The sequence below is a fragment of the Neopsephotus bourkii genome, unplaced genomic scaffold (genome assembly GCF_033783945.1).
Source record: "Neopsephotus bourkii isolate Nb327-2 ecotype Australia unplaced genomic scaffold, CSIRO-AGI_Nbou_v1 NB_1572, whole genome shotgun sequence".
Taxonomy (NCBI): domain Eukaryota; kingdom Metazoa; phylum Chordata; class Aves; order Psittaciformes; family Psittacidae; genus Neopsephotus; species Neopsephotus bourkii.
The window spans coordinates 4,930,708-4,950,393 of NW_026902048.1; the positions used below are offsets into that span (position 1 = coordinate 4,930,708).

Sequence of the window (19,686 nt, forward strand, 5' to 3'; positions counted from 1 at the left end):
ACGAGCTTGTGCAACAGTGTGGCGTACCAAACCCACAGAGATAAGCTCTTTTTCGTTGCCGCAGAGGACTAACTGAATGAAGCAAGCCCAGGTAACAGGACCTATAGGTAAACAAGGCTACAAGAACACACCATCCAAGTGTAAACAGAAGAAAGGTACACACCAGTGCCACCCTCAAAAGGAGCACAAAAGATCCCTGAGCTGCCACCAGCCTGAAGCCTGGTATCAGCCCTGCAGAGCACAATGAGGTCTGGAGCAGTATCACCCTGCAACACAAACAGACACTGTCTCTGCGCTGCTGGCGGCTCTCCTGGGAACAGCTGCCACTGAGCTCCCACGGGATTTGGGATTTTACAGCCAGCATATGCAGAGTCAGCATGGGTGTCTCTGCATCCAGGTTGTGGCTTATCAATTACCTATTAATATGTTTTAATAACCATACTCTAGCAGAGGCATCTAGATATGATTGAACTGAGGAAAGAAACAATGTATGATGGTAGGGTTTGGTCTTTTTAATTGATCAGTTGATTTTAATGCTAATAAACCCCAATATTATCTTTTGCACTTATCCCCTTCAAAAACACACAAAAAATACCCCAAAAGACCAAAATAAAAAAAAATATAAACAAAAAAGCCTTACCTTCCCAAAAGCTCCTCATGCTTTTTGTTATCCTTTCTCCAGACCTCAATGTCCAACATATCCTTCCTGTCAGAGAAGTAGTGAAAATCAAACTGTTCCCTCCACTGAGGATTTGCACTCTTACACAGTGTCTAGAAAACATGCAGTTATAGTATTTACTTTTCTTAAACGGTACTTATTTCCACAGTAAAGCACATATCATTTCCTCTACAAGAACAAGGCTGGATATCAGGGCATCAAGTATTATGCTCATTTTAACCAAAGCTCCCCAGCCCATCACAGGCAGCCTTATTTTCCTTGAAGACTCTCTTCCTTCTCTCCTGGTAACGATAAATGTGCAAGTGTAACATGAATGAATGCAAGGTGGATCCACCAGCTTCATTTACAGTGGACTGTGGTGGTTATTCAACATCACACACTGGAAGAAACCAAGAATAAGCCTTTTGAGGACAATCACCTAAATTAAGGAACCTAAACCAGTATTTTTTACCCTTCAGTGTTAAGATATAGGCAAAGAAGATGCAGCCCTGAAATTACTGACATCCAGTTAATCTGAGATCTGTAAATTGCCCCTCTGAGTTCGGTGACATTGTTCATGTGTTCAGGTTACTCTGAGTAGTCACTGGATTGGCACTTAAATCACCTGCAATTCATATCACACTACACTACCCACCATCAATATCATCATGACCACTGAGAGGACAGGAGATAGGATTAGCTGGACCATGACTGAGATTTCTCCCATCTTGTCTGCTTTTCTGGACCACAAGAGATTATACTTCATAAGTTGAATAAACTCCAGGAAAGGATGTGAAGTACTGCCAATCTGAAGAGTTATTAGGGTGTAAAAGCAGCAGTCCCCAACTTTTGCTGGACCCCAGACAGAAATACTAAGCAATTAACTCACTGAAGGCAACACTGTACTTGACCCCCCTTCTTAAATTTCTGTGACTGCAAACAGTGCAGCCTTGAAGATTCACGGCACAGGCTATGGACCATTAAAGAGAAGAGTAAAAAGGGATATTAACTGGAATAACGTATATTTATTCTAAAATAACAAACCCATTTGCTATTTCTCAAAGCTGCTTTTCTAAATAAAAGCATTCTATCATGACCTTGGTTTGAGGTCTGATGTGGCGGACAGAGAGCAGGTTTCAGATGAGCCTGCATCTGAAGGCTATGTTCTGTGAACTTGCTCTGTACAGGAGGCGGTTTGTTTCCTCCTCCACCTCCTGTTTCCACACTTCCAGCTCATGACATGCAGAGCTTGTGCTTTCTCAACAGAATACTATTTTAATTAGAGTCTCTCTCTTTATTAGACGTGGGAGATGCAATGCATATCTTTGGGAACCCCATCCATTTCTTAGATTCCCATGAAATGGTACTGGATACAAGTAAACACAGCCTGGAAGAATAAAAATTACAATCAAAACCATGGAATATTCTGTGTTTGGGGGACGGGTGTGGGTTCTGCTATACATAAAATTGTTAAAGATAGGTGCTTTAAATTGAAAATAATAATAACAGCAATAATAGTAATAATTCCTCTGCACTGGGAACCACTTCAGGTCTGCTTTTCCAGCATACCTAACATTGCAAGCCCAACTTCTGTATTGGCAAAGAACAAAACATGTGTGATGCACATAGCTTTATTTCATTTCATATTAATGGCAAACATCCATCAATATGATGAGTGCGTTTAACGCACAAAACCAGATACACAAAATATTCCTACCTTCTTACTTCAATATTGGCATGTAAAACATATTAGTAAAATGCTAATGTCCCTGATGTGATCTCCTAGATTTGATCTCACTTATATAAAAGAGATTCAAGAATAGTTCCATCTGAGGTAGCCACATCAGTAAAAGCAACACCAAGTACCTTACTGCCTTCAGCCTTAATACCTACCTTACTCTTGTATCTTTGATCTCCAAGTTTAAGGAGAATGAAAATTTCTGCCAAGCCCCCTCCGGGGATGTTCCTCCCCTCGAGGAGAGTGATGGTGACCAGTCCATTCCACAACTGGTTCTTACGCAAGGAGTCAGAGAGTCGCACGCTCCGCAGGAAACTCGACTGAAAAGCAAATCAGTACCATGAAATATTCATATACCCAAACAAACCTCACATTTTTATCGTATGAAAGCACCAGAAGTGATAGTGGTACTCCTAGATACCCCTAGGAGTACAGAGAATGGACAGCAGTAAGATGCTATGGATTTTCTGCCTGTACTACACTACGGCTGCCCCCTTGAAGGGACAGTACTAAGCATCAGCGCAAAAATCACAGCAGGGTTAGTTTAAACCACCAGAGGAGTCAACTTCAGCTAACCTGGCTGGGCTTTGGCAAGAGCAGGCCTCGAGCGTTGAAAGCAATCTGTTAACTTGGCTCAGAGAAAGACACAGGAGAGTGATGGGGAGGAGAGGCAGAAGAGGGGAGAAACTAAAGTAAACTCTTAAATGTCTCCATCTACGTCCATAAAACGCGGGTCTGTTCTTCCCGGGGAGACAGCCCACAAGTCATAAAGCCTATGGCCAGGTGAAAGGCTGAACACACATCTTCCACCTCCTCAATCACTCAACCTCTGTCATCCCCATTAGCTCTTCGCCTGCTTTGCAGAGCCTACTTCCAGAAACAAAGCTCACGAATCAAAACCACTGATGCCTGCTGAAAAAAACACCAGGCTCTTTATCTGGAGTTATAGTTACCTGGTAGCCACATTTGTTACCTTCGCAGCTTCATCCTACATAGCATGGCTGCGCTAACGGTTTGCTAACTGGCAGTATTTTATTGGACAGAGGATGATTAAATAGGCCTTTATTTGGAGGGAGTGAGCTGGAAGCATTAAAACTCAAGGCTATGCTTTTCCTCTCGCAGTAAAAACCCTGCCATATTTTATTCTCATGAAGCAACTTTTAACTCGCCACACTTGGGAGCTTCAATCATGTCATATACAGGTGGGAGCAAGACGGAGGAGAAGATTTCACAAGTCACTTTAAAACAGGACGTGTTAGCTTTAAAAGCAAGTAAGAAATGTTGTTGCTAAATAAAACGATTGCAAAAGCACCTGATGTCTGAAGATTACTTTTTATGGATCAATTACCCAGCAACAAAATTCTTAAATCATGGGTGGTGGACTCACAAACTTTTTTACTTGCTTTCTACTGGTTAAAATACCCAACTCTGAATCCCACAAGCATATTAATATACTTCTATTTAAACACCCCGTTTGGCTTTCCTGGCACGCTGGTTAAAAATTCCTACCTTTAAAAAGAAAACGAGATTTTGATTCACAAATCCAGCTGCAATGTAATTTCTTTTTTATATATTTTTTTGTAAAGTTCGTCTTTCAGGCCAAAAAGCTAAAGCATGACTGTTCCCATGGACATACTTCAAAGTCCCAGCAGATATATTCCTCCCTAAACACTGCAACTATTTCAAAATCCTTTTTATAAAGAAGGGAGTAATGTCCACAAGGGATCAAAGGGCATTCTACAGTCTGGCAATCGCCTTAGAAAAATGGCAGTGCTTCCATGAAATATGCCCTAAAATAATTTTGCAGCTTGGTATGTCCTAATTTCGAATTGGATGTTTATCTTGGAAAGGCTTCTATCTAACTTGTCCATAAAACAGCTCCACTTAGCTCTATGAGCCCTGTGAAAATGGAATCCAAAGCTGGCTATTAAGGGGGCCTGGAGATTGCTTCCATATGGCGTAACAGCATGGGAGTGGAGGGCTAAGGCCTACAGCAGGCGCTGCTTGGCTTGAGCTCCCCATCTATCCATGGACACTCATTGCATTACACCATAACATCTGGATTATTGCTTGTAATGTCCCTGGGAAATATCCACTTCCCATCAAAGCCTTTATCTATCTCAGTTGTACTTTGAACATTTTAGTATTTAACATAGTCATGTTTGATGTGATGTACTTGCTGCTTTAGGACCAAGCATTTTCCCTCCCCCTAAGTTCCTTCCTCAGAGGAGGAAGAGGTATTTGATGTTAGTTCAACAACAAAAAAAAAAAAAACAAAACAGGCAAAGTTTATTATCCACATTACAATTTCTTTTAAAAACAAAGCATCCAGTTCTCTTCAAAGCTTCCAGCCTGAGCACTGAAGACAGTTGTTATCGCTCAGTTCTCAAATTGAATTTGGGTACTTTGCATTTATTAACCAGTCCAGTATTTTAGGGAGTCACTCTGCATCGGGGGCCTTCCTACCCAAGCTCTGTAACAGACATAATAACCCCATCCTTTTATCCACTGACCTGACAATTCAAAGGACTGTTGGGAGGTACCCAAACCCACCCGGATTCCACACAGTCCTGGGAAAAATCAGCACCTGCAGCTCACCATCACTAAAGTATATTGCAATGCATCACCTCTGACCTTCCAAAACAGGTGGTCCCTAGCAAACAGCCTCTTGCACCCCCTTTCCGGATGGCTCTGCAGCTGCAAAAGCATCCTGTGCTCATCTCGGAAGAGGGGCATATTGGTCTCCAGCTAACAGGAGCTTCTGGATGAGATCTAGCATCACTTCAGAGCATCACACTGGTTAAAAAAGCCAAGATGTTTGCAATTGGTTTATGGCATAGTGCTTATCTGCAGCACCTTGACACAGGCTGGATGACTGCAGTTTGCTTCCTACCTCCCTCAGATCAGTTCTGCCACCATCAAAGGCCTCTCTCCAAACACAGCAGCACAGAAGGCTGCTTGCTTCCTGCCCCTGCAAGACAGCCCATCACATTAGGAATGCTTTGGATTTCCTGGACATGCCCAGGTCATTCCCACAGTGTGTGCTCAGCAGGTCTGGCATGTCTTCTATGCCTTCTATCATCTACACACGCAGCAAAGAACTGCTCTGTGCATGCTCTGTGGCCACCTCTCCAGCCTCCCCAGGTATTTGGCAGGCTGCTCCTCTGACCACCCTGGTGGAAATCCCAGCGAAACAGGCAGTGTCTCAGATTCCACTCACAGTTTCTGGAAGGAAGCACATCTGGGGAAACCCAGATGTGTGGTAGACACACAGACCTGAACCATCAGTGAGTCAAACTTAGTGTTGCCTGGGGAAGTTTGCACTATGGAAAATGCCTCCCAGGTGACATGAAAATGATATTGCATTATTTGTCTTAGAAGTTTTACCTCCTCTCTGATACTCCTCACCTACTCGTTTCAACCTGATTTACACAGAGTTAATTGATTAAACTTCACAGCCTCCCTCTGAGTTGGCAAAACTATTACAGAGCAGAGAGCAAGGAAGTGCAGTGATTAGTCCAAAGTTACTCAAGGGCAAAACAAGCACTGAAAGAAACACACCAAACACTCTCCCTCCCCTCCAGCCATCAGTACGCTAACCTGCCTTCACAATGAGACCAGAAAAGTCAAAGCCCTTGTCTATATCAATCAGAAAAGGACACAAATGCTTAATCAGTGACAATTTTAACATGTTTTTATCTATTCAGCTCTTCCCTTTCCCTGTTACATCGCAGACTACAGACGCCTCTGCATTTGGGTACTTCAGCTCCTCCTGCTGCTGAACACAAGTTCTTTCCAGCTGTGCTCCCAGACTGGATGCCAGGTCCTTCAGGCCTCTCCTGCTATATTTTCCTATAAACTCTTTGCAGTCAGCCAGCTCACACTCTGGCTACATCCCAGACCAAAGTAAAAGTGCCTTGCAGAGGTACAGAAAAGATGTCTGAAGCTAGGATCAGGCTATAAGGCTGGAAATTAGGAAACACATGCTTTATGATGGAAGTTGGCACATATATCTAGCTCAAAACATTGGACAAGTTTGCTTATTCCTTCCTGAACACCCCCCCCCCCCCCAATCACTTCTGAAATCAAGACAGCCTCGAGACCAGAATTTGAGGGGTTGTCTCCAGACAGAGATCTGATTTTGGCTGGGCTCTGTGTGCAAATAACCAGTGATACCATAAAGGTCACTGCTGTAAAATGAATAAAAATCTGAACAGAAAACACCCCTCAGACAAGCCAGCCAGAAAGGAAACAATAAGCACACGAATATCCAGAAAGCTTTACTCTAAAAACCAAAATACATGTTTTTAAAAGCCCATGTTTGCTGCAGACTTAGGAACTCTGCAACATCACGTAAGTAATGAGTAATCTCTGAAGCAAAAGTATGGCCTGGTCGTAGAGCAGGACCCTGCCACATAAGGAACAGATGACAGTCCATCTCCCTACTGCTTAGAAAGAACATTTGCCCAGTAACCACTCACGTCTCTGACCAGGAAAATTAGAAGTCAGTGCTCACAATACCATTTTCAGAATCTAGTTCCTGGTTTCAAAATGAATATAAAAGCTTCTCACACCAACTGTTAGGTTTTTATATTATTTTCTGGTTCTAGTTTAAAGAAGAAAGCTGGACAAGAATGAGCAGGTGGGTCATATTCTGCCTTCACAGAGCCAAATACAGGAGATGAGTGAGAATGACAGAGCTTTGGAGGGGAAAGAACCAGCTCATTGACCCAGCTTCACAAAAATCCTTTAGGAGCTCCAGTCTCACTGATAACACCATTTGTATATAATCTCCCTTTCTAGGCACCCAGCGAATCCCCTCTGGTGCATCAGGGCTGCTTTCAGATCTGTCTCTTTTCCTGACACACACATACATGCCCCAAGTTCAAACTTGTTTTTGAAGCAATAAAGAGATGAGGAAAAATTGTACATTTAAATGACACGGTGAGGTGGCCAAGTGTGAAGCAAGCCTATCTCTCACATCTTTCATTTAAAAGGATGAGACAGGACAACAGAAAGCCTGCTGCAAACCCTGTGAAGGGGTCAGCACTGAAACTGGGCCATTTGAGAAAACAACAACACACAAATAGGAAGACTCTTTGGACCTCTCCTCATTAGGCAGAGAAACCATTTTGCAGAGACAGTCTCCCCTTGGGAAAGAGGAGAGGGCAGTGAGAAAGGCAAGTGAACCAACACGAGATTGCTGCTGCGATGCATGACCCTGTGGCAACCGAGTGCCTCTGCTCCATGGAAGTGTCGCTGCCCATGGGGTATTGTGGGAGAAAGCCAAATACAATGAGGCAGACAAAAATGAAACCTAACAGCCCACACAGAGGGAAAAAACAGGAGAGTGAGGGATTTTCCCCTGCGATGAGATGCTGAGGAGCACTTCAGTCCGGTCAGCCTTTCAGCCAATTTATTCAATCAGCTTAGGCTATCAAGGTGGCAATTGCGTCGCTCTTGTTTCAGGACTGAACTGCTGCGGGTCAATCCACCCCAAGCAAACCTGCTTATTTGCTTCATAAATGTTCAACACATAAAGGTTATTCAGCTGTACAAATGCTGGAAATAACATGCGGGGCACTCAGGGTGAGACTCAAGCCACTCAGGACAAACAAGGCTACCGAGCATTGACATGTGTGGCTCCAGCAGAGATGGCTACCAAGTCCCTTTGCGCCCCAGAAAGAGAGAGAGGGAAGAGGGGAGAGCTTGCCAACACACATATATGAGTGTCAATATTAATGCTGCCTAATAGTATCCTTTCCCTTTGCAATGCCACCCTCCATGAGAGAAGAAGAATGCTGCACTCTTGGAGACAGCTCCCACAGAGGACAATGCTATTTCTTAGCTCTCCTGAAAAATATGGGATCTGGATGCACTGCCCATGTCTTGGGAGTCCACACAAATGTGTGATGATTCCCTTCTAGCAGCAGTGAAAAAATATACAATGTGTAATCAACAGAGAGCTGAATCATCCAGTTCAACAGCTCTTGCGCCAAAATGATTTAAAAGACATGCTGAAATCCTTCCTGCATACTATCTGTAATGACTGTGAAACAACCAGAACTAGACTGGAAATCTTGTGCTGCTGCTTTCAGTGTTGTCTGAAAATGTAGCCTTACCCTCAAAAAGTAAGGGAGCGCAGTGTACATGCATAAAGAGTATACAGTATCTACAACAGCTATGTGAACCCCTTCACCAGTGACATGGAGTTGCAACAGGTATTAATGCCATCAATGTACTAAGCATCTGAGGTGAATCTGGGAAGGCAGCAAGAATCCCACGATTAATGTGAAAAGACTTATTTAGGACACCAATGTGCCAAATCTGCACTAAGATAACACAAAATGGTTAATTCAAGTATAAGCAGATTTCTTTCATACAGGCAATACAGATTAAGAAACAGCTTTCCATCCTTAAGTCATTTTGCCTGTATTTGTGGAAGAAAAGGTCAATATTACAATAGAGGTCAGCTACAGTTCAGCACAAAACACCCAGGAAAACTATTTCGAATAGTTTCATTTGCCTAAACCTACAGAGGTAAAATGTAGATCTGCCTCAGCAGCAAAAATGGAAAGTATATGGCCTTTTTCCCTGCAACAACCAGAGTCAGCTTAGTAGCCAAAAAAAGAGACGAGTTTGTGTATCCATTAGAGAGCTCTCTTCATTTCCCCCTACCCCCTTATTCCTGTATCTTTATGTCGTCCAGCAACATTGTTTTCTACCCCATCACGCACTCTGGCTATTCTTCCATAACCTCTTGTGCCTTCCCTAGACACCTATATTCCCCATGCACACAATTTTTCTTTCTAGCCTTTATGTTCTGCCACAAACTGCTAGTACTGCTTCCACAGACCAGAGTTTCCTAACTAAAGATGGTTATTGATGTACAGTACTAGTGTTTTAGTGCAGTAGCAGAATCAATAAACTAGGAAATACTGCTTTGTCAGATTTTTCCAGCGCATGCTGGGAAACACTTTTTACTGCCTTTGGATGGTCACAGAGTTTTCTTTAGAGATCACACTGGAGCATGAACTGTGTCTTCTCTAGGAAGAACTGAAGCTCTCCTACCCTCTAGTGACTGGAACAGAATAGAGCACAGGGTTGCAGCTTTTTTCCCCCTCCTCTTTGAAACAGCACTTTCATGTCTCCTAAACCAGTACCATGCTTCACCATCTCTCAAATTTACTTTAAAAGATGTTATGGCACAAGCGAGTTGGAAACTGAGAGACCTGCCAGAAGGGCTCAAAGCAAAAGGTCCAAAAACCCCACATATAATTATTGAAAATGCAATGAGATATAACATACAACAACAAAAAATATTCCAATGACAGCAACCAAGACAGAATTTTGGCTATTTTGAACAAAAAGGACCAGAGTTTAAAAACCTGGCTCCCTTTGCCGAGACCCAAAGCCAACCAGAGTCAAGAGACAGCTGTGTGTGCACGCATGAGAAAAAGGGGGATCGAGCTACACTGATTGAGGGCACAATAATATCCCGAGCTTTAGTTAAGAGCTAAAGTGCTGATCTCCTCCACTTTCACATTCCATCACTTTCTATCATACAGCATTCAGGGATGCATGGCGGCTCTCTGTGCTGAGTGCCAAGTGAAGGGCTGTGACACCCCAGGACCAGGGCTCACTGAGCTGCCGTCCAGCTCCAAGGGCTGTACTTTGCACTTCTTCTGTTGACAAAAGCATACTTGCTGGCACAATACCTGAGAGGGTTGGCTCCTTTACGTAGCACACCACAGTTATATTGAATCAAACAAGAGGAGGTTAATTATTGAATTTATTTAGGCACATAGCAACATTACAAAGGGGAAAATATCAAGATGCATATTTGTTCTTGTAAGAGCCAAATTCTGCTTTTCAGAGAGTTAGACTGTACAGCTCTCGAGCTGTGTACTGGGCCCTGCAGCCTCTAGATTATTGTTATTTACTCAATAGCAAATTAAAGCTTTACACAACAAATAGAAAGCTACAGTCTGCTTCCCAAACAAATTAATATGTAATGCAAAAACAGGATAGTACAGGAATATAAAAGTAACGGAAGCCTGCAGGGATACTACAAGAAGACCGAGGGAAGCAAGTTGTGTAGACATGTAGCAACACACAAATCTTGGAAATCCTTTTACATTGCTGGCAATGAAAAATCCCCTTCTTGGTATCCATCCCAAGCACAAAAGGAATTTCAAAATCCACAGAGCAAACAGAAGAAATACTGCCTCACAAAATTCCTCCCATTCCGAGAAGAAACCCAAACAATTAGACCAGGATCCAGGAGACCCATGCTTCACTTCGGCACCAACTACCAGCCACCTTTTGGATATCCTTAAACAACTCAAATCCTCTCCAGCTCCCTTTTTTGGTTGAATTTATACCCGTTTCCTCAGTACAGACAGTTTTTCTCTGTTTCTACAGCTCTTTAATGAATGGGCTCTTACTCTCTCTTGCTGCCAGATGCTACCATAGCACCCACAATAAGGAAACAGCACCAATTTCTCATTAGATTGGAAAAATAAGCTCAAGCAAAGGGTATCACACCATGTTAAGACAGGTTGCAACTGTACTTCAGAGTTTCCTATGTTTACTTTCAGTTTTAGAGAGGGCACAGAGTTTTGAGAGGGGACTTTTTTTTAAGAGGAAAAAAAAAAATGGATTACCTTGGATGAAGTTCGTTTCTTCCGACTTGACCATCTCTATTCATGAGTCCCCACACCATTGTACCAAAGAGAAGCCAGAGAGAAGAAACAGAGGAGGAGTAAAATGGAGAAAGAGGTTAGCAAAATAATTCAAACAACAGCTTGTCAAATACATTAGAAAAGCTTATTACTGAGTAGGGGGCTGGAACTATGACTGTATTCATCTGTCTCCCCTCCCTCATGGAATATAACAGCCGCCAAACTCAAAATACCTGCACTGCACCAAAAAAAGAGGAAGTTAAAAGAAGCCATCAAGAATAAAAAGTGGAAGGACCTAGAGCCATTAGAAAAACACATAGCTTATACTTTTGGTGCCATCTGGTTCTACAGTAAGCTAATTTAGAAAGGGAAAAAAAAAGTCATCTTACTGTTAAGTGCTAATGTAGACAGAGCCATTTCACTGTTCCGATTCCACTGGAAATGGCTGAGCAATCTGCATTTGAAATATGAGGGCTTAAAACACTGTCTTTGTAAAAATTACAGTGTGCACCCAACTCTTCTATCATCTGCACTCTGAATGTTAACTAAGCACCCAAGAGTACCAGAAGCTGCTACTTTAAACCAATGTATTTGCTGCCTCACTGGTTAGGTCCGTATTAGGCCATGCCTTCCTAAAAATCCCAGAAGAATTCGTGAGGCTCTTTCCCCTAAACTGCTTTTTTTTTTTTGCTAAAGAAACTTTTTGTCTTTGCTTTATCCCCTCCTGCAATCCAGTAACATGTGTGCCAACAATCTCTTCTACAGGTTAGAGGGAGAATTCACATCCCTGATCAAAGCGATCTCATAATATAGATATATAAACACCACAATAGTGTTTTGAATGTTGTCATTAAGCTTTCAAGTAATCACATATTGAGTTACAAATAACTACACTTATTGTAACATTGAGATTTTACAATGTTCAAAAAAGCAAGTATTTGGAAAATGAATAATGAATGACAGACATCCCACATTAGGTTTTCTTATTTTGCTTTCCAACCCCTTGAAACATTTATGTTTCTATAAATAATCTCACTTAGACTGGAATTCCATACCTATAATTCAATAATGTGCTGTAAACAGCAACTTTCATACTAGACTGTATAGGAGACTTGTAGGAATATTTTCTCTTTACATATGTATTACACATAGTCAAAGTTAGCTCTGGTTTTAATGCTAGTCCAAGTAAATCCTGCCTTTGTTGATCAGGAAGAGGATGAGTTCACCAACACAGGTATGCTTTATACTCTGTGTAAGATACTAGGGTAGGAATCTTAAAAGCTAAAATCAAAACTTCCATGTGCAAGACCTGAAAGTCAAAAACTAAGAGCTTCAGTCATGGTGTTCCCAACATCTGCCCAGGTTCTGGGTTTCTAGAATCACTAAGTGCACCATATTTCAGCACCAGGAGCCAAGTTCAATTGAACTCAGGCAAGAAACTGTCAGTGGCAAAAATCAGGGGGTTTATAAGCAGTATCTTACTCACACCCAGTGTGCTCCTCTGCAAGACTGGTTTAAGTCTTAACGTCAAATCCCTGCTTTTAGATTTCATATGGATAGACATTCATATTGTAATAAAACCAAGAAAAAACAAAGAAAAGAAAAACCCAAATAAGTTTAGTTTGGTTGGGTTGTTTTTTTTATTTTAGTTTCCGTTTGTTTTGTCTTTTTTGTTGTTGGTTGGTTTGGGTTTTTTTAAGTGTTAAACTCCCAGGTGGGAATCAGAAAACAATATGATCTGGAATAGCAGTCACAGCAGGCATGGATCATACATTCACTTCAGCAACCTGCACACTGCAGTGGTGGGTATCACGCACCTGGTACCCAGAGAGCACTGCTATGGTGCACATCACAGCTATGAAGCGAAGCATCCAGCTACAGAAGTCTGCACAACTGTCACCCAATTAAAACATAAGGCTGCTTTTTTAAGTTATGATCTATCTTGATTTCAACATTGACTTTTGTAGGATGAAAATAAAGGTGGCATTTCCCACTTGATCAGATTATGCCAGCTCTTCCCCCCCAACCACATTCCAGCTATAAATTTGATTTCCTAATCCACTTACATTTCTCTTGAAGTCTCCTTGCTTGATTGCTAGACTCAAGTTTAACACAATCACTCCCATGTCATCTTCTAAACTGTTGGGATCTTCCAGTTTTAAAACCTGTTCAGTAGTTCTACAAGAAAAAAAGGGGGGGAAAAGTGCAATTATTGACTCCAGTTAACTCAAGTTGATTATTAAAGGTCACACTGAGCTGTGCAAATTTCAGCTTCTTGTCTGAAATTCCTAATATTGAGTTTAAATGTTAAAACGGGAAATCTAGAGGGTTCCTTCAGAGTTCTGACAAAATACAACCCCCTTTCAATAACTCAGCATAGTGTTCATATAGCATTGCTTAATACTCATAAATCTCCACATCCAGGTACACACCAAATTAAGTTACTACTACCCCAACTTCACGAGGAAGAAGACTGACAGGGAAGCTTATCCAAGTCAAATTTCTAACACTAATGGCTGGAATTTGACTCTGGAGATATTTATTCTTGCCTTATCTCTACTTGCGTTTAATCTCCCTCCATGACTCAGTTCCCACTCTGAAAATGGGAATGCTGGTTTTTACCTGATGGCACTATCTCACAGATAAATTCCTTAATGTTTCTAGAAACTCAGATAACCACGGGACCTGCAATAGACCCACACAGGAAGAACAGATTTTCTCCCCCAAAAAAACAGTTGCACAGCAAGGGAGTATAAAAGGGAGAACTAAAACTTGAATTCCTGGCTTCCAGCTCCACACTGAGACCAAGCAGCAGCAGACAAAAGGAGCAGGGCTTGCCTCTGCACTAAATCAGGGCCAGATGCAGCTGCTGAGGGGATGGATGGCTGCAGGAGGAGAGGCTGGAGACAGGGCAAACTGCTCCCCAGCCCAGCTACACACAGAAAAAGGCACCCCATGATGTTATGTAGGGCTACAAGGGAGTCTCAACCTTCTCCCCCATTTCTTCTTCTTCCATAAATTATTCTGGTGTAGCCCTCCCTAAGCAATGCTGCACACAGAAACTCTTATTCCTAGACATGACAAGGAAAGGGTGCCTTCTGCTGAACCGGGCTCCATCCAGGCTGGATTTGAAGCTGGTACATAACACTGGATAAATCCTGTATGCATACCTTTTTATCTCAAACGATTTCTTTTAAAATGTGCTCCCCACCCTTCTATCAAAGTTTCCTTGAATAGATAAATTCCAAGCTAGAGCAAAAGCATTTCATTATTTTCCTGTTTCTCAAATAAGCTGCATTAATAACCTTTAGTTAAATAAATATATTACCTATTGAGTTCAAGTTCAGTGAGTGCTACAAATGCCGAACCCATGAAGTCTGAAGAGGTTAAATCTTGATCATACACCTGGTAGCAAAATAAAATAAATATATCTGATTTTCACATCATAATCCAGTTTTATCCCAGCCGATAACAGAACAGATATTTTAAGCTCTTTCAGTTCCATTTCGTCTTTGAAAGATCAAAGCTTAGCTATAATTCAGGGATAATTTTCCAGCTCCTTGATTTAATTTGTATTTTTAACTAAATATTTAAAGAGCATTTTGAAAGTATCTCCTTAATATTATGTAAACAGAGACGTGTGTGCTGCTATGGATGGTGCCTGTTCCTTTATGCTCTGCTCGATCACATAATGAAACGCTGCACAGGAATCAGGTACTCCTGGCTACAGATGTTTTAGCAATTAGTGCTCACAACTGGTAGCTTGCGGTTCTGGTAACTGTAACGTTACTCATAATGAGAAAAGGCTTTGCTACTTGTCACAGCTGCATCCCAGGTAATAATTCTGCTCAACCCAGCCAAATTACACTCTTAAAACGTGCTTATGAAACCGCTGTTGGTTTCACTGAGTTTGCATAAGCACAGTAAGAGCGAGCAGAATTTAGCTCCCACCGCTTTCAAACGTATTCAGTCAGGGAGTTTTATTTCAACGTGGGTTTTTGCAGATGGAAAGCAAAACATGCGAGTAAAATCTGGAAAAGACATATGTGCGTTTTAATTTGAAATTGCTGGAACTCTTAAAGTGGATTGTGGTTTATGTTACGCTGCTGCAGTGAATGAAAATCGATATGTTTCTGAAGCTGAAAATCATGGCTTAGAAAAAATATTGATCTTTCAAAAATCTAAATACCAAAACTTAAAGCTTACCTTGATCCAGAGTTTCTGATCGAGGCTCTGTATAGGCAGCACAACAGTTTCATCCCAAACTGGGTTGAGGTTCTTGTAGACTACCTTACTTTTATATAGAGTTTTCCCATTCAGTTTAAATTTCACATATGGGTCACTTGTACCTGTGATAATGAATAAAAAATAGATTAGCAAGTCCCCACAACCTGAAATTATATTTTCATATAATAATAAATAACAATAAAAATAGTAGAGACTTGTTTTATATAAACATGCATATACTTCATTACCTATATAGAAATTCTTAGTTCATACAGGAAATCTATAGAAGAGAACCAGAAAGTTATTTGAAAGCAGGCAACAAAAATTCTTCATCATTTACTTCATCTCTGCTGTGTTATTCTTAAAGAACATTAGTATTTAATAACTTAGTTAACATTTTAATTTGGGCAAAGAGCAAACAGAAGCAGAGATGAAGGACTTTTACAAGCCAACACCACAGACAGTGGAAGAGAGAAAATGTGATCCTGTGATTATGAATATATAAAAAGACCAACATTCAAAAGCATCGTAACTTGGATAGGAGCTCCAAGGAAACCAGTTACAATAGCTGAAGTAGCTGACAAGATTTCATCACTGCTGTGACTCGCCAATTTACTTAAAACTAAAGGTGAAGTTTCAGTGAAAAACACACTGATGCTGATGCTGTTCACCAGCTCAGCATAAAAACACACACACAGAATGAACACCGCAAAGATAAACAATATTCAGGTAACACGTTTTTTAATCCAAGCGGCACAATTTGACGTGGCAATAATGTCCCTATTTTTATGGAGCAGATGTCCATGGACAGAGCGTGAAGCTCATACCACTCGGCAGCAATAGAAAGACTTGCAGCTGTCAAAGGAAAACAGAAGAGGAAATCAACTTTTTATTATTGTTATTAAACCAGTGACATCTGCACTAACACCAACCAAACTGAGGTGTAGCAGCATATACAATTCATGATCCCAAGTGCCGCTGTTCTCTCATATTCAATATTGTCTGTATTATACCTTATATTTGGAATTAAACTTCCCCCCTAACAGTTCCATTTCATTTGAAGAATAACAGCTAACTTGAGGGTCCTGGCTGCCCCCCAGCCTGCAGGGTGGGCTGCTGGCAGACAAAGACTGACTCCTACACCAGACTTCCCATCCAGAATTAATCTGAACCTGTCCTCCCTGCTTCCCACAGAGATATTGGCTGACAAGTGCATGACAGTGCAGGATAACCCAGCATAAGACCAATACTCAGTCTTGTCAGTAGTTTAGTGAACAGTGAGAATGCAAAAACAGCGTATTTAAACATCCAAAGCTCTAATTAGCGTGATATGAAGACAGACTTAGAATCAAAAGAAATATAGCTATATATTCGCATCTATATGGAATTACATAGTAAAGAACTGTGCTCCTGCAACATACAGACTTACTTTTTAGAACTTGCAGAAAGTTTCTCTTATGTTTTATTTCAACAGGGAAGAGTTGTTGAGCCCTCGCCAATTCTGCACATTGAGGTTGTTTGAGGCACAGAAGGAAAATATCAGTTGGGTTTTCAAATATTACCTGCAGCTGATCCTTTTCTTACATAGTAATGGTTGAAATCAACCCCTTTTTGGAAAAAAAAAAAAAAATGCTGCAAACCTAAAAAGAATTTATTTTCCTTCTTCTCTAGGAGAGGATAATAAGAGCCTGATTCAAAGTCAGAGGGCAGCTTATTGCATTTCAATGGCTTAGGACTAGACCTTTCCCAAGAACACTTCTCAGAACTATGATTATGCTCTTACATATACAGCTTAAAGACAGTACACACTCCATGAATGGGAACACATAGATAAACTGTGGCCACACAACATGGGCAGTAGCCCTCCGAGGATGCAGAAATTAAGAAATTGACCTCTTTGGTGTTAGTTTCTTCCAGCTCCTTTTTTCTAAAAAACAGACAAAAAAAAAAAAAAAAGAAACTGAAAGAACTGTTTGATTTTTATTTACAGGATAACCAGGAGCAAGTTGCATATTAGGAATAATAGTAATAATGTCCACACCTATTCTGTGCATGAAATAGCAACTGGCCAAGACACGGAAAACAACTGATGAAATGAAAGCACAAAGAGAGTGATGGAGGCAGGTGGTCTATGGCCATAACTCATCTGCTTTTGGCACAGAAAACCCATGAACAAGGGCAAAACCTGAACAGAGAGAGAAAAATAGGATGCAGAGAAAGCAAACAGCCAGCAAGTTCCATAGCTGCAAGCATAAAACTCCAAGCATCCCAACTGCATTATTGCTCTGAAAGCTTTCCAGGTTGTTATACAGTAAGGGAAAATAAAGAGAGGGGGAAGGGCTGCCCGGAACTGTTCACGTGAGCCAGACTTTAGTATATACATATATATACACACACACACACACACACATACACATAATGTCTTCTTTTCTATTTAACAAGAATGTCTTTCTATTTACATATATTTCTATATTTTCTATACATTTCTATAAAAACATATTGTTGCATAAAAACATGCACATATTAAAGGGACATATATTTATATAAATATATATTTCTGTTAAAATGTATAAAAAACAGGACAAAAAGAGCTATAATAAACAGAGGCCTTTAATTAAATAAGATTGCCACTCTGGGCTCAGGCCTTCATGCTTGTCAGCTTACTCTCAAAATAAACATCTCAAAGCGGGGCCTCAGTGGTGTCACTTATTCCGGCAAGGCACCCTGGGTAATCCCTCGCTATCTTGACAGCTACATAATGTTCAAACTGTTTCACGGGTGAGCTGCAGCACTTGGGCGAAAGAAAATATTAATGCCAGGAATTAATAGAAAAAGGGATGATGGTTTACAAAAGCCAAACAAGGGAAAGGTGTCAAGTTAGTACCGGTGTTAATTGTTAGGGAAAATAATTGCGGTTGGGAGCGGGCTTCAGTGGCGCTCGCCTGTCGGGCTGTCACAGGGGTAACATCTCAACTAGGCAGGCAAGGGGAAAGGGGCCAGCAGTGCGGGAGCACGGCTCCCGGATCATACAAATGATGGGCTGACATCTCTGTGCCAGCAAAGAGACAAACCTTCACCTCTGTGGCACAAGCTGGCACACACCAGGTTTCCATGGCGGGAACTGGGGTAGACCTGATGGCCAAGAGGGAAACAATGGAGGTGATGATACAAAGGTTTCCCCCAAGTTGCTGTTGGGATGTTGATGAAGCTCCTGGGTCACTGTGTCCATTCCTGGTTTTCTTCATAGTACACAGGTAATCAAAATAGGTTATAAAGGACACAGGGAATAAGAAATAAGCTAGATGACAAGCTTCACCTGATGGGATGAACAGCACAGACTGCAAATTAACTGCATTTGAGTTCAAGGCTTGAAGCCTTCTAGATTCAAGATCAGAAAGATGTCTGGATCTATTAAAAAACTATTTATTATAGACAATCTACAACCTAGCCAGAAAAGCCTAGTGATTTTAGGCATGAGCTGATCTAAAGAAGGATTTTTGCTTACAGTTTTCCTTTAAAAATAACAGAAGCTGATAAATTTCTGAAGACACCAGACTATCAAAAAAAGCTTTCTAGCAGCCATTTCCTACTATAGACAAACGAGTCAACAGCTTCTAAGCACATGCACCCAGGCTCCTCTGGCATGCAAGGTCTGAACATGTTCACCTTGGTCACATCAACTGTATCAGTATTGAGGGAGTCACACAAGAAGACTCATTATTCTTGAAGCCAGCTGAGATTTTAGCCTGAGAAAAATACTTCTCTAGTGGGAAAGGCCAAGTGTAATGCTTTAAGGCTAACTTAAATGTTATGCAAGGACAAGAAGGTTCTCACACAGTAAAATGCATGGACAAAACATATATTCCGAAGAAGATTACCTACTTTTTAGCCTAAAAAAAAGCCCAGTAAAAGGAAAGGTTTACTACTAAAAAACAACACTGCATCAGCTGGGCCTGTTTTCCCATTAGAGAAAGAACACACACACCAACAGGGATGCTCCATTGAGTTCATTTGCGTAATATCTATTTTTACTTCTGACACTAAAAAACAAGCAGTGCAGGCAGACCAACCATCAGCTAAAATGCGAGGTAGATTCAGTGAGCAAAAGTTGCCGGGACACAGCAGCAGGAGAGGGCTCAGCAGCCCAAGAAACTGTTAACGGTACCTTTAAATGGATACTGCTGCCCTCTAGCAGCTACCAAGAGATGTATCACATCAACCGCGTGTAATACTACTACAGACTTAAACCAAACCAAACCAAAACCAGAAGACCAGATATCATTTCAAGCCACACACTGTTTTACAGGAGTAAACTTACTGGAAATATAGCATATGAAACAAGTCTCGTTACATAAATAAATAATAAAAAATTACCACCA

General features: G+C 41.2%; 1 protein-coding gene across 2 annotated transcripts in view; it reads right to left on the reverse strand.

The window, feature by feature from the left end:
- MCTP2 (multiple C2 and transmembrane domain containing 2) overlaps window positions 1–19,686 on the reverse strand; it is a 111,596-nt gene that overhangs the window by 70,956 nt on the left and 20,954 nt on the right. The window contains exons 6-11 of one of the 2 annotated variants that reach the window (XM_061371283.1): window positions 15,287–15,429; window positions 14,409–14,485; window positions 13,147–13,258; window positions 11,063–11,098; window positions 2,552–2,716; window positions 641–771 (exon numbers count right to left, since the gene is read on the reverse strand). In XM_061371283.1, the coding sequence (XP_061227267.1) occupies window positions 641–771; window positions 2,552–2,716; window positions 11,063–11,098; window positions 13,147–13,258; window positions 14,409–14,485; window positions 15,287–15,429 (664 nt within the window). Of the gene's footprint in view, window positions 1–640; window positions 772–2,551; window positions 2,717–11,062; window positions 11,099–13,146; window positions 13,259–14,408; window positions 14,486–15,286; window positions 15,430–19,686 lie in introns of those variants that run through there. The other variant, XM_061371284.1, reaches the window with a different exon arrangement.